At 39.6% G+C, this 16,068-nt stretch overlaps 1 protein-coding gene across 1 annotated transcript; it reads left to right on the forward strand.

Annotated features, from left to right (window-relative positions):
- Window positions 1-658: 658 nt before the first annotated feature.
- Window positions 659-2,465, forward strand: LOC111984208 (berberine bridge enzyme-like 21). Its single transcript, XM_024015835.2, has one exon. The coding sequence runs from the start codon at window positions 781-783 to the stop codon at window positions 2,362-2,364; it is 1,584 nt and encodes a 527-aa protein (XP_023871603.1). The 5' UTR covers window positions 659-780; the 3' UTR covers window positions 2,365-2,465.
- Window positions 2,466-16,068: the final 13,603 nt, after the last annotated feature.

Here is a 16,068-nt window from a genome sequence, read left to right on the forward strand (position 1 = left end):
AACAATTAAGTACGAAGAGAGTGTACCATTTATTTCCTTGATAGAGATATATGAAATTTCATAATAGGTTGAATTATCAATTTTTTTCATAAATATTTGAATATGAATTTCAGATGAATATAATTTATTATTCTGATAAATTAATCTTACGATTTAGTCTCTTTTTTTTCTTTTTCTTTGTTCCAAATAATTAGATTTAGTCTTTCATGCTTTAAAAAGCAAACAGTTGTCAGAGCATCAACCATACCTGTTTACCATACCAGAATATAATCTCTTCTATATTAAGCAAAAACAAACATACACTCTCGCATAGTTTTCCAAAGCCTACATTTAAAAATAAAATATAAGTCAAAGGACGTCATTTTTCATTTCTAGTTTTTAGTTATACATTAGCCACAAAACAATGAGAAATACATGGAGGTTTAGAAGGAAAGACTCACAAATCCTAACAGTAAAGCTCATCTATTCCATACGACTACCATTTCCCTTTTTTTTTTTCCCAAATATTTTTCAATCTACTATTTATGGAGGGATACTGCGTTTTTTACTCTCCGTTGTCTAATCTCACGTATTTTTAGCATTTGATTGCATACCATACCTTTTACATGTCTCTTGGGATCTAATTCTAATCCCTATATATATATAGCATAAACCTTTCAAACACAACACAAAACAAAAAAAAAAAAAATACAACTTCTCATCCATAAAACAAAAACAAAAACAAAAAAAACAAAAAAAGTAAAAACCAAAACAAAAAGGGGGGGGTGCAACTACTTAGAAATGGGAAAATCAATGCTTCCTCTCCTTTTTGTTTTTCTTCTTCATGTTTCAGCCTCATGGGCAGCCTCTGATCCTCTATTTAACACCATTTCTCAATGCGTATCAGCCCAAGCAAAGTTACAATCAAACGAAGTGTCCAAAATTCTCGTTGCCAAAAACAGCCCTTCATACACATCCGTGCTACAAAACTACATTCGAAATGCAAGGTTCAATACCACAGCCACACCGAAACCAGCCATCATCGTGACCCCAACAGCCGAATCCCATGTCTCGGCTGCTGTTGTTTGCGCAAAGAAAAGCGGAATTCAGATTAGAATCCGCAGCGGAGGCCACGACTATGAGGGTGTATCATACGTCTCTGATGTCGCATTTATCATCATTGATATGTTCAATCTTCGGTCCATTGACATTGACTTGAAAACACAAACTGCTTGGGTTCAAACGGGTGCTACACTAGGAGAACTTTATTATAGTATATCTCAGAAAAGCAATACACTCGGATTCCCAGCTGGGATTTGTCCTACTGTTGGTGTTGGTGGGCACATTAGTGGTGGAGGATATGGTTTCTTGATAAGGAAATTTGGACTCACCACAGATAATGTGGTTGATGCCAAAATAGTGGATGTACAGGGCAGAATTCTTGATAGGAAATCAATGGGAGAAGATCTTTTTTGGGCTATTAGAGGAGGAGGAGGAGCTAGTTTTGGAGTAATATTGTCATTCCAACTAAGATTGGTCAAGCTTCCAGCAACTATTTCAGTTTTCCGCCTCGAGAGGTACTTGGAAGAGAATGCAACTGATGTTGTTGTTAAGTATCAGCAAGTTGCACCAACCACTGATGAAAACCTTTTCATGAGAATGCTCGTCCAGCCTGTGGATTCCAAAGTGAAGAAGGGGGAGAAGACTGTTAGGATCACAATTATAGCTGAGTATCAAGGAGATGCAAATACTCTCGTCGCATTGTTAGGCAAGGAGTTCCCTGAGTTAGGCCTAAAGAAAGGAGATATTGCAGAAATGAGTTGGATTCAATCTGTTCTATGGTGGAATCAGATACCCAATGGCACCGCACCTTCAGTCTTGCTCAACCGAAGTGAAAATGACGCAGACTTTGTGAGGAGGAAATCAGATTACTTAAAGACCCCAATTCCCAGAGCTGGCTTGGAATCGATATGGACCAAGATTGTTGCCATTGGCAAACCCGGACTGGTTTTCAATCCATATGGTGGGAAAATGAACCAAATCCCTCCAACAGCAACGGCTTTTGCACACCGAGCTGGGTTTTTGTTTAAAATCCAGCACTCAACAACATGGTCAGAAGCGGGACCTGAGGCAGAACAATTGCACACAAGTGAGATAAGGCAGCTTCACGATGCACTTACCCCATATGTGTCACAGAATCCTAGAAGTGCTTATTTGAACTATAGGGACTTCGACATTGGTATCAGTAAAAAGGGCACCTATGAAGAAGGAAAGGTTTATGGGGAAAAGTACTTCAACCAAAATTTTGATAGGTTGGTTCAGGTCAAGACTCGAGTTGATCCTGAGAATTTCTTCAGGAATCAACAGAGCATTCCAACTCGTTAAAAGGCTTAAAAACAAACACGTAGTTGGACTGTCAGGCGTGATTATTTTAAATTTTAAATTTTAAATCCCACAGTTGAATAAGAGTTTCTCATTTATTGATATTCCTTTATGTTTGGCCTCTTTGCATTAATCTTTTCTTTTAACTGCCTTTGCGTTAATCTTTATTACCATTCTTTGATCTGATTTTTGTTCCTAATTATCAAAAAAATATGGCTAAGAGACTTGTATTAATTGCTTGGCACCCTCGTTTATTTCCAACAGAAATATCTAAAATTCAATTCTCTCTCTCACTTACCCTCCCTCAACTATAGAATTATAGAACCAAAAAAAAAAAAATATATATATATATATCAAATAGTAGGACTTGAGCCATAATATGATAGTAATTAATAGCAATCGTCAAAACCATGTAGCTTAATTGTCATTTTTTGGTATTTCCAACAAAGACATCTAAGAATCAAATCCACCCTTCTCCATTTTAACTATTTTATTTATAAATAAATAAATAAAACAATAGCAATTTTGTGATGAACCCAAAGTTGTCTATTCCGTTCCAATGATTGTTTTGGTTTGCCAATTGGATAAAATATTACGGTAACGGTATATTCTAACGTGCCATTTAAAAGCAACCATTAACTATTATAATAATAATAATAATTATTATTATTATTATTATTATTATTATACCCAAAATTAATAAATATAACCAAATTTTCATCACATGGTTTTATACATAATCAATGTAGCAATTGAAAGCCAAATAATACCCATTTTTAACAATAACATTACCATTATATAATATAATAATTATGAGGTATATATAGACAGGGACGAACCAGGTGGGAGCCCAGGGCCCCCAGGCCCCAAAAAAAAAAAATTAGTAGTTTAATTTTCAGTAAAAAATAAAAAATTTAGACTTGGGCCCCCTTACTTTGTAGCTTAGGCTCTCTCCAAAATCATGAATCATCAACCCAACCCATGTAAATCTTTAAAAAAAAAAATGTAAAAAAACAATAGTGTTCTGTGTATTAAGAAATAATAGTGTTTTGTATCTTTTGTTTTTGTTAGTAGATGATTGCATCTTAATATATTAAGAAACAACAATTTTTATGTATTTGTCTTAGGCTCCCTCTAAAATCATGAATCATCAACCCAGTCCATGTAAATTTAAAAAAAAATGTAAAAAAACAATAATGTTCTGTGTATTAAGAATAATAGTGTTTTGTATCTTTTGTTTTTATTGGTAGATAATTGCATCTTAATATATTAAGAAACAACGATTTTTTTTTTTTTTTTTTTTATATTTGTCTTAAGCCCCCTCTAAAATCATGAATCATCAACTCAGCCTATGTATATCTTAAAAAAAAAATGTAAAAAAAAATAGTGTTCTATGTATTAAGAAATAATAGTGTTAGTTTTCTCTTTAGGTCTTCTCCGAAGCCCTAGAGGTGAAAAATAGGCTTGCCGCAAGGCAACTTTTTCTCTCCGTTTTAAACGGTAGAACACTGGTTTCAGTATCAATCGGGAATCATGGAAGACATTACGAAGAAGTGCGCAGGTTTACGTTTATCGGGAAGAGAAAGAAGTGAGGTGGACCTATGTCCACCGGAGAAGGAAATGGGATTTGTTCTCGTAGGAAAGTTCTGCACAAAAAGGAGGGTGAACCTAAAATCAGTGGCGAGAGTATTATGAACAGTATGGAAGACTAAACAGAATTTCGAAGTTAGCGATGTGGGTGAGAATAAGGTTCTTTTCCTTTTTTAGAAGGAGGAAGACATGGACAGAGTTCTCCTACTCAGTCCCTGGTCTTTCGACAAATACCTTCTAGTACTACACAAACTAGGAGTTGGAGAAGTGGTGAACAAACTCAAGTTTAACGAAGAGTCATTTTGGGTCCAAATCCATGGCCTCCCCACCATGAGCCAAACGAAAGACGTTGGCTTGCGCATCGGTGATTCGTTGGGAAGGGTGGAAAAGGTGGACGTGGATGAGACAGGCTTCTGTCTGGGTAACTATCTTCGGATCCGTGTGTCAATGGATATTTCTCTGCCGCTCTGTCGGGGTCGTCTGGTTAGAATGGGAGGGCCGTCGCCGATGTGGGTGGAGTTTAAATATGAACGGCTACCCATTTTCTGCTATTGGTGTGGGATGATTGACCATGACGAAAAGGATTGCATGCAGTGGATGCGCAGTAAAGAATCCCTCAGGGCAGAGGAAAAGCAGTATGGACCATGGTTACGGGCAACACCAGATCGTGTTCAGAAGTCTCAACTGGTCGTCGCATCGAAATATGAAGATAGGAAGGAATACAAGGAGAACGAGGGGAAGGAGTTTACGGCGGCAGGGCAAACGATCAATTCAGGGAGAGAGGTGGCGGCAGTTGTTCTACAAGGGGCACCGGGGGGTGATGACGTGGCTAAGTGTAGGGTGGAGGTGGCTACATCAGAGGCGATAGAAGGAAATGGAGAAATACGTATCCCGTGCTATCCACAAATTCCGAGGTTTGAGGAGCAATTAAAGGAGATAGATGCAGCTATATCTGGGGAAGTTTTAAAAATGGAAGCTAGTACGCAACAGGTGGCGGGTGCGAAGGAAGCATTAAAGAGGACGAGCCAGCTAGACGTTTCAAATGTAAACCAAAATGTGGAAATGAAAAATGGTGGTGGGCTGATTTTAGTGCCCACTGGTAATACGGACCTAGAAGGGAAGTTTTCGAACCAAAAAAGCCAGTTGCATCTGAAAGGTGAGTCAGACTGGGCTTCAGTTAAGTCTAAGGAAATATTCATTATGGGCTCAAGTACCCAAAAGCCTAAGGGTGATACTAAAACAAGAAAGAGCAAGTTTTCGGCCCAAAAACAGAATAAGCTGGGTCATTCCTCGATGGACAAGGAAAATAAGATGGATGTGGCTGATAACGTAATACATGGAGAGAATACTGATATGGATATTGTGATGGGGGTGGAAGATGATGAGGTGGGAGCAAAAAGAAGGGGGCGAACTTCGCTGAAGGAAATACCAGACAATGAGAGGTCAGGGAAGAAACCAAAAGTGGAAGGAGAGGTGCTTACTCTTAGCAAGCTATTGGCACAACAACTGGGATCGGCGGCGGCTGTTGGACAGCCCCGCTGGGAGCCATGAGTTCGATATGTTGGAACTGTCGGGGGCTTGGGAACCCCTGCACAGTTAATACTTTCCAAAAGATAGTTTTGGAGGAAGATCCCATTTTAGTCTTTCTTATAGAGACCAAGCTAGAAGTATCAGAGATGAAAAGTATCAAAAGGAAATTGGAGCGGCAGCAAGGTTTGGTGGTGCCGTGTGTACGACATGGTGGCGGTTTGGCGCTCTTATGGAAAAACTCTACGAGAGTGGATGTTCAGACCTACTCACCCCGCCCTATTGACGCTATTGTAACTGAAGAACAAGGAAACAGGAAGTGGCGGTTCACTGGGTTCTATGGTAACCCAGAGACAAGCAAAAGGGAGGAGTCGTGGAAATTGTTGGAACAACTAAGCATGTCATGTAATCTCCCCTGGGTGTGCATGGGAGACTTTAATGAGATAATGCACCCTGGGGAAAAAGAAGGAGGCAATGTACGTCCAGAGGGGTAGATGAGAAGTTTTTGTGAGGCGATAAACAGACGTAAACTGAGGGATATGGGGTACATCGGACCAGATTTCACTTGGAGTAGGCGCTTGGGTTCACGAGGCTAGGTCCGTGAAAGGCTTGACAGGGCATTAGTGTCTACAAACTGGGCTTCTTGTTTCCCACAGATACGGCTTTTCCACATGGCAACTTCTGTTTCGGATCATTGCATGTTAGTACTTAAGGCATATAGTGATAGACGACGCAAGTGTCGGCGACCAAAACTCTTCAGGTTCGAGTCGATGTGGTTGAGGGACGATAGATGTAATGAAATAGTAACATCGGCATGGGAGAGAGGTGTGCTTGGTGGGTCGAAATGTCCTTTTTCAAAATGCATGGAGGAATGTCGTACTTCCTTAGTGTCATGGAACAAAAGCACTTTTGGAAATGTGGGAAGGAAGATATCATCTTTACAGAAAAAGCTTCAATGTTTGGAGGAGAAAAATGGTAATAGTGTTGACATGGAGGAGATCCACGAGACAAAAATGGAGTTGAACACAATGCTAAAGGCAGAGGAGGATATGTGGCACCAGAGGTCGAGGAATTGCTGGCTGAAATCAGGGGACCGTAATACATCATTTTTTCACACAAAAGCATCTAATAGAAATAAGAGAAACATGATTACAAGAATCAAGGATTTAAACGGTGCTTGGCAAGATGATGATGAGAAGATAGGTGGAATTTTTGCGGAGTACTTTAAGGACCTCTTTATCTCTTCGCAACCCGTGGTTAGTGAAGAAATGCTTGATGCCCTACACACTAAGGTGACTGATAGAATGAACTCCATGCTCACCCAAGACTTTCAAGCCCATGAAGTGTTGAAAGCGTTGAAACAGATGCATCCAATGAAGGCACCAGGTCCCGAAGGTATGCCCCCTTTATTTTATCAGCATTTTTGGCCTACTGTGAACAATATTGTTATACAAACTATTCCTGGTTTTCTTAACCATGGTGTAGTTCCTCCTAAATTCCATGAGACGCACATTGTGCTCATACCTAAGACCAAGGATCCATCCAACGTAACTGACTATAGACCGATAAGCTTGTGTAATGTGGTCTATAAATTGGCATCCAAGGCAATGGCCAATCGGTTAAAGGTGGCATTACAGGACATTGTAAGTGAAAACCAGAGTGCTTTCATTGCAGAGAGGCTTATCACGGACAATGTGTTGGTGGCTCATGAACTAATGAGCCATATCAACAGGAAGAAGAAGGGGAAGACTGGTGAGATGGCATTGAAGTTAGACATGAGTAAAGCATATGACTGGGTGGAGTGGGAGTGTCTGCAATGAATAATGAGGAAGCTTGGTTTCCATGAGAAGTGGATTCGGTTGGTCATGAGCTGTGTGTCCCAGGTAACATATGCAGTGCGTGTCAACGGAATTCCCTACGGACAGTTCTCACCTACACGTGGGTTGCGGCAAGGGGACCCATTGTCACCCTACTTGTTCTTAATCTGTGCCGAAGGTTTGTCTGCACTATTGCATAAAGCCGTCCAAGGAAACAAGTTGAAGGGTGTTGCAGCTTCAGCAAGGGGTCCAAGAGTATCACACTTATTCTTTGCCGACGATAGTCTCATATTTGGAAGAGCAACTATTATGGAGTGTAACGAGATACAGAGGGTGTTACAAGTCTATGAGACATCATCTGGACAACAACTGAACCGGAGTAAGACATCTCTGTTTTTCAGCCCCAACACAGAAACAAGTACGAAGGAGTCAATCAAAGCCATGTTTGGTGCATAGGTTATTCAACCACATGAATCTTACCTTGGGCTTCCGTCTTTGGTGGGGAAGTCGAAAAGGAATACTTTTGCTCAACTGAAAAAAAGGATAGCAAACAAGGTATCTGGCTGGAAAGAAAAACTTCTCTCTAGTGCTGGGAAGGAGATATTGATAAAGGTCGTGGCTCAAGCAGTGCCATCATACACCATGAGCTGTTTCAAGCTCCCAAATAAACTGTGTGATGAACTAGCAAGGATGGTGAGATAATTCTAGTGGGGACAGGTGAAAGACGAGAAGAAACTAGCTTGGATGAGCTGGGAAAAAATATGCTTACCTAAAGAAGAGGTGGGATGGGGTTTAGAGACCTGAAGACGTTTAACCTTGCTCTCTTAGCAAAACAAGGGTGGAGGCTGCAGACAAACTCATCCTCACTTTTTTACCGAGTGTATAAAGCCAAGTATTTTCCGAGGTGTGACTTTGTGGATGCAGAACTGGGCAGCCAGCCATCTTATGCCTGGATAAGTATCCATGCAGCTCAAGCATTGGTAAGAAGGGGTATGAGGTGGCAGGTGGGTAATGGGGAACATATTAGAATATGGAGGGATAAATGGCTTCCTACACCCAAAACATACAAAGTAGTAACACCTGAGAGAGGAAACACATCGGTAACCATGGTCTGTGATCTCATAGATAACGAGAGCAAGGAATGGAAAGTAGACGTGGTGCGTCAGAATTTCTTAGCTCAGGACGTGGAGGCAATATTGTGCATACCGTTGAGTGTTAATGGAGCTCGTGACAAAATAGTGTGGGCTGAGAATAAGAATGGAAGATTTTCTGTAAGGAGTGCATACAAGGTGGCTAAAGAGGATGGTTTGAATGGAGAATTGGCAGGCTGCTTAAGTTCATCTGAGATAAGGAAAGTATGGAGAAGTTTATGGGGAATGAACTTGCCAAATAAAGTAAAACATTTTGCATGGAAAGCATGTGGGAATATTTTAGCCACTAAGGAGAACTTTTGGAGGAGGAGTATCACGAATAATGGGCTCTGTGAATACTGTGGGACCCATACTGAGACGGTCGGCCACCTTTTTTGGTTTTGTGAGCATGCCAAAGAAATATGGTCTTCAAGTAAACTGTTCATGCCTTTCGAGGTGAAGCCATCATGGGACTTCACGGATGTCATGTGTCAGGCACAACACTGGACCGACTTTTTGCCGGGTTTGGTGGAGCGAACTGTGATAATTTGTCGGGGGATATGGAAGAATAGGAATGAGATCATCCATGGAGGGAAAGGTAGGCCAGGGAGAGCAGTAGTACGGAGTGCATTAATTGCTAATGGATGAGTATCAAAGTGCAAATGAAAGTCCCGAAGTCGGTCAGAAGAGTACACCCACGACAGTGAGGTGGAGCCCACCGCAGCAGGAAAGGTACAAAGTGAACGTTGCTGGCGCTGTCTTCACCAAGAGAAAGCAAACGGGAATAAGGGTGGTTATTAGAGATAGCGCAGGAGCGGTGGTCGCCGCATTGAGTAAGAGGTTGGCGGTCCCGCTAGGGGCATTGGAGATAGAAGCAAAGGTGTTGTAGACAGGGGTCCGGTTTGCTGCAGAAGTTGGAATAAGAGACGTCATCTTCGAAGGAGATTCGCTCATGGTCTACAATGTAGTCCACGGTATTGGCACGGCATCTCCAGCTATTCAGAACATAGTCACGGGTATACTCCAACAAGTTCAAGGTTTTAGAATGTTGAATATTAGCTTTGATACCATGTTAAATGGAGAATATTATCAAACGCAATGTGTTATACCATGTTGTGTATGCTAGAGTGGATGCGGAAGAGGAAGCATAAAATAGGAACATCAAGAACACGAGGGTTACGTGGTTCAGCCTTGACGGCCTACATCCACGGAGGAATCCCTTAAGGGCTACATCTTTATTGTGTAGGAGTGTAGTACAATAACCTCTGTTATAATGAACCCTAACATGAGTATATATAGGCGACTAAACCCTAGACTACTAGTACAAGTAGAGACTGCTTGGCCTATTACATTGGGCTAATATATGTCTAATATATATCTCTAACACCCTCCCTCAAACTCAAGGCGAAGCTCGATGAAGGCTTGAGGTTGGATAAGCATGAGAAGATCACATGGAGATGCCTTGAAGAATGCCTTTGAAGAAACCACAATGAAGAATGTGCCAATTGACCAATTTTGGAGTTTTCAAATGAAGAAACGGAGTTCAATCGGAATCTACGCGAAAAACTGAGCAAGATAGGCCCTTTCGGAAATTTTGACTTTTGGTCAAAAGTCAACACAAAAAGTCAAAGTCAACGGATTTGGTCAAAGTCAACGGTCAGTGCTCACGGGTCAGATCCGGGTAGTCCGGGTCGGGTCGGTCTGGGTCAACGGTCAACTAGGTGACGTGGTGCTGACGAGGCGACACTGCTGACGTGGCGAGTTGCGTGGCTGATGACTTGGATTAGGGCTGACGTGGATCAAGCTGACGTGGCATTTGATGACGTCAGATGACATCAGCCGCAGTTTCCGGCGCGTGGCATGGAGCGTGCAATGTTCACCGGCGCGTGGAGGAGAGCCCGAAATCCCAGTGGCGCGTGAGGGCGCGTGCGGTGTCAGACGGCTGCCGAATTTCAGGTTCTGTTGATCGGTCGACGAGGAGCCGAGCAGGGTGGCGCGTGTACAAGAAGACGATCTTGAAGTGGAATCTGAGGCGGCGCGTGGGTGTTTTAACGGAGCTGTTGGCGGCGCGTGGAGGCGCGTGAGGACGCCGTTGGAGCCGTGTTCCTGGGTTTTGTCGCGAGAGGTCGTGGACACTCTGTGTGTTGGTTTCATCAGGCGAGCTTGGATTTGCACAGATCTGAGATTGAAGCCACGGTTTGCTTGAGTTTGTGACTTTTGGCACAGCAGTTACACAACAACGATGATTTCGTGGGAGCTGTGTGATGCAGTGGTCCTGATCTGAAAGCAAGCATAGGTGACTTTAGATGATGGTGTGCACGTGATGATCTTCTTTGCTGTGTAGAGATATTTGTTTGATGCCAAGAACGAAGTTTGGCTCTGATACCATGTTGAATATTAGCTTTGATACCATGTTAAATGGAGAATATTATCAAACGCAATGTGTTATACCATGTTGTGTATGCTAGAGTTGATGCGGAAGAGGAAGCATAGAATTGGAACATCAAGAACACGAGGGTTACGTGGTTCAGCCTTGACGGCCTACATCCACGGAGGAATCCCTTAAGGGCTACATCTTTATTGTGTAGGAGTGTAGTACAATAACGTCTGTTACAATGAACCCTAACATGAGTATATATAGGCGACTAAACAGTAGGACTGGGCTTGGGCCTATTACATTGGGCTAATATATGTCTAATATATATCTCTAACAAGAAACAAAACAAAATAGGGTTCTATGATTTCTAATTTTATTTTTGCTTTAAAAAATTACAAAACAAGTGGAAACTCTTAAGTTTCAAAAATTCTAATTTTTCCAATTTTACAAAATAACTCTTAATGGCATCTCTTGTTACTTTTCATAAGTAGACATTGTAAATTAATCTCAAATTATAATTTTAATAAGAACTTTGTAAATGATCCCGTAGTTCATGCCTTCAGGGTAGATAACTACAATTATAATCTGGATCCATAACAAAATCCATATTGTTCTTAATAAGATCATTATTCATTAACACTCAATGACACTTATAATTTTCCACCACGATCTATTATCTATATTGTCCACTATTGTTTATTTGAAAAGCTCAGTCCATTTGTTAATCGTTGAGGAAATAGAAAGACATTGTGGCACAAGGGTTATTTTTAAGTAAGATAGTTCCAATAAGAGAAAGAGAATTTAAATTTTGAACGCTCTCGTTGAAATACTAGAATGTCAATTGAGTAAGAGAATTTAAATTTTGAACGCTCTCGTTGAAATACTAGAATGTCAATTGAGTTACAACTTACAGAACTTACAAAGCTTTTGATGGGACAATTATTTAAGAATATGCCTATGACTTCAGGTATAACTGGCATTAATTAAAAGTGGTGAATACCAATGATAAGGCAATCAAGTTCTCTTCGAAACACCAGGTGAGTTGACTTGGATATTACCTCCTTGTGCCTTAGTGTATGGGGGAATGTGGGGGCCTCAGTTAGAGCTCCGGGGAGAGGTGGGGTATTTGTGTAGTAATTTTTCTAACAAGTTCCAAAAAAAAAAAAAAAAAAAAAAAAAAAAAAAATTGCTAAACTCTTTGATGTTGTCTAATATTGTGTAGGTACTTGTAAGATTGGTGTTCAGCTTTAAACATGGACCTGTAATGTTTGTGATAGCACTATGGTAAAACTACAAATTTATTAATGGTAATGACAACTTTTGCCGTGCTTCATATTTGGTTAAAAGTTCAAACCCACCGCCCATGTTCCTGCTACCTACTTATCTCAAAAAATACAAAACAATAAGAATAAAGTTGCAAATCAATGTACAGATTTTGGTGATGAAGTGGAAAGCCAATCAATAATCTCTTAAAATAATAATAATAAATAATAGAATCTATTACAGAGAATCTAGTGCGTTGTGAATTTATGCGACAAAACAATTATAATTTGAGTTTGGCTTATCTCTAGTATTTTTTTAACTAAAATCTGCTTTTATTTATAAAAAAATTGTCACACACTCACTAACTAAATAAAAGATAAAGATTAAAACTCAATACCACTGTCATTATGTATTAAAACAAAAAGAAACCTCCAGTTAAAAAAGTACTAGAGGTATCCAAACCCCATGATTTACTATGTTACAAAACCTTTGCAATCATAGACTTCTAATATAACCTAAGGAAAATGCCTTGAATGTCTTCCCAACATATGGCCTTAGGCTTGAACTATGGACTTCATCTACATGAACTTCCTCCATGAAGTACGAACCTTATTCACAACAATCCGAAACTCCGGTACTCTAAAGAATTCTTAAAAGTTTTCTATTAATAAACTAACTACGTACTAGACATAAGGTNAAGACTCAAAAATAACTTATACATTAGGGTCCTTAGAGCACTCACAGTAGTGGTGCTATATTTGTATATTGCTATATTTTAACTCCTCAAACACCAAAATCATGCTCCAGCAGTGGAGTTAAATCTATTTTTTTTTAGCTCCATTATTACAGTGCACATCTATAGATGTGCACTGTTCATGAGAGCTAAAAAAAAAAATATATTATTTTATTAAATTTCTCTCTCCTTTTTCATGTAAAAAATATTTTCTCTTTCCTTCTTTTTCTCTCTTCGGCTTTTCTTCTCTCTTCCTTTTTCCTTCTCATTTTTTTTTCTCTCCCTCATCTACTCTCTGCTTCACTGATCTGCTTCACCGCTGCCAGCCCACCCCTACGTTGCCAATCCATGCCACCAACATGCCGCAAACCCTCGTCCCCGATCCACGCCACCAACCCATTTCACCCTTACTTGGTTACTTCCCCCCCCCCCTGCTATGGGCAGTGGTGTGGTGGTGGTTGTGGTTATGTGTGTAGATCGGCATCGATGGGTGGTTGGGCTCGTCGGCATTAGTGAATTTATTACCTAGTGAGGAACGGAGTAGATCGGCGTCAGTGGTTGTGGTTGTGGTTGTGTGGGTAGATCGGTGTCTGTGGGTGGCTAGGTTCATCGGTGAGTGGCTGGGTTGTAGGTGGGTTTATGGGTATATCGGTGTGTTCGTGATGGTGGCTTAGATGGGTTTCATGGGTGTGGGTGTGGGTGTTGCCTGCTGGGTCTGGTGGGTGTGGGCTTGGTTGATTTTTTTTTTTTCTTTGTTGTGGGCTGTGGTGGTGGTGGTGGCTGTTGTGGTTATGGTTGTGTGTGGCTGTGATGGTTGTATATAGTGAATATATTATTTTATTATAGTAGATATATTATTTTATTGTGATGTTTATATTATTTTATTGTGTTGAAAGCTAAAATAGATCCACTGCTACAGCATGTGTGTACGTAAAATAGATAAAATAACTTTTGGTGGAGCTAAATAGCTAAATTTTTAACTCCACTTCTGTGGATGCTCGTAGAGTACTTGAAAATTTTAGAAATGAATAGTTCCACACTACTTCCAACGAGAACTATTCATCACCAAACTAAAAAAAATATTAATTTTTAATGTGGTAAATTGTCCATCTACTCTCTCATCCGTTCACTCTCCCTCTACCCCCTTTGCTTTTTCACTTGTTCTCTCTCTCATTATTATGTCCTCACCATCGATTATCAATGTCCTCATCATCAAATTGTTGCTCTCAACGGCATTAGTGGCTTGTTGAGGTTGCAGAGGTCGTCTTATGGCTGGGTTATTGAGATGGGTTTGTGTTTTTGGTGGGTCTTTGGTCGTTTTCATCATTGATGCATTTGGTTTGTGTTTTGATTGAGGAATATGTGTTTTTGGTGGTAGTAGTGGTGTATTTTTGGATGCAAGGTGGGTTTGTGTTATGAAGAAGAAGGTGGATTTGTGTTTGATGGTAGCAACGACGCTTTTGTGAAGGAGAACATGGTGTTGGGTGGGGAAGAGGATAAAAATAAAAATGATTTATTTATTTATTTTTGGAGAGAGAAAAAATAGTCCTTAGATAGAGTAGAGAAATAATTATTGAGTCTGATATGTGTGTGTGTGTGTGTGTGTGCGTGCGTGTGTGTGTGTTTGTCAAAGTAGTAAAAGTAAAGTTTTTTATATTAGTTTAACTAAAATTTTGTTGAGACTGAATGCTCATAGTAACTTATTCGGAAAAACAAATATAAGAGCAAAATAATCATGTATCTTTTTCCATTTGTGTTACGTATCCACAGCAATTTGAAGTCTTTTTTACGGGTAATTCCACGGTACCCCCAAAAAAAGGGGGGTACAGTACCTACTAGTAAGTAACTTGCTATATTAGGTTACTTTTTTCTCACATTTGATGGTTCCATTCTCACATTATGCAATTCCAACATCACATGTGACAATTCTTTTTTCACATTTGGTAGTTCCCTTACTTTTTTCTCACATTTGACGGTTCCATCCTCACATTGTGTAATTCCAACATCACATATGACATTTCTTTTTTCACATTTGGTGGTTCCTTTACTTTTTCTGACATTTGACGGTTTCATCCTCACATTGTGTAGTTCCAACATCATATGTGACAATTATTTTCTCACATTTGATGGTCCCCTTACTTTTTTTCTCACATTTGACGGTTCCATCTTTACATTGTGCAGTTCCAACATCACATTTGACAGTTCTTTTCTCATATCTGGTGGTTCTTTTTTTTTTTTTTTACTCACATTTGACGGTTCCATTATCACATTGTGCAGTTCTAATATCGCATTTGATAGTTCTTTTGTCACATATAATAGTTCCTTTATTTTTTTTTTCTCAAATTTGATGGTTCCATTGTTATATTAAGCATTACCAACATCGCATTTGCTATATTTTTGTCACATGTGACAGTTCTTTTGTCACATGTGACAGTTCTTTTGTCACATTGAGTGATTCCCTTACTTTTTTCTCATATTTGAAAATTGTATTCTCACATTGTGTAGTTTCAACATTACATGTGATAGTACTTTTTTCACTTTGGTGGTTCTCTTACCTTTTTCTTACATTTGACGGTTCTATCATCACATTGTGCAGTTCTAACATCGCAGGTGACAGTTTTTTTCTCACATTTGGTGATTCCCTTACTTTTTTCTCATATTTGACGGTTCCATCATCATATTATATAGTTCCAACATCACATATGACAGTTCTTTTCTCCCATTTGGTGGTTCTCTTACTTTTTTCTTACATTTGACGGTTTCATCCTTATATTGTGCAGTTCCAACATCACATTTGACAGTTATTTTCTCACATTTGGTGGTTCCCTTTTTTTTTTCTCACATTTGACGGTTCCATTATCACATTGTGTAGTTCCAATATCACATTTGACAGTTCTTTTGTCACACATAGTGGTTCCTTTTTTTTTTTTCCTCAGATTTGATGATTCCATTGTCATATTAAGCAGTACCAACATCGTATCTGCTCTATTTTTGTCACATGTGATAATTCTTTTGTCACATGTGATAATTCTTTTGTCACATTGGGTAGTTCCCTTACTTTTTTCTCACATTTAATAGTTCCATTTTCACATTGTGCAGTTCCAACATCATGTACATGTGATAGTTCTTTTCTCACATTTGGTGGTTCCCTTGCTTTTTTCTCACATTTGACGATTCTATGATATAGGAATAATATATTGGTCCTCTTTATTTCTTTTATTTATTGAAAAGTGTACATCTTCTTTGTTTAGGAATAATATATTGATCCAC

This window comes from Quercus suber, unplaced genomic scaffold, assembly GCF_002906115.3.
Source record: "Quercus suber isolate HL8 unplaced genomic scaffold, Cork oak 2.0 scaffold_32, whole genome shotgun sequence".
NCBI classification, from domain to species: domain Eukaryota; kingdom Viridiplantae; phylum Streptophyta; class Magnoliopsida; order Fagales; family Fagaceae; genus Quercus; species Quercus suber.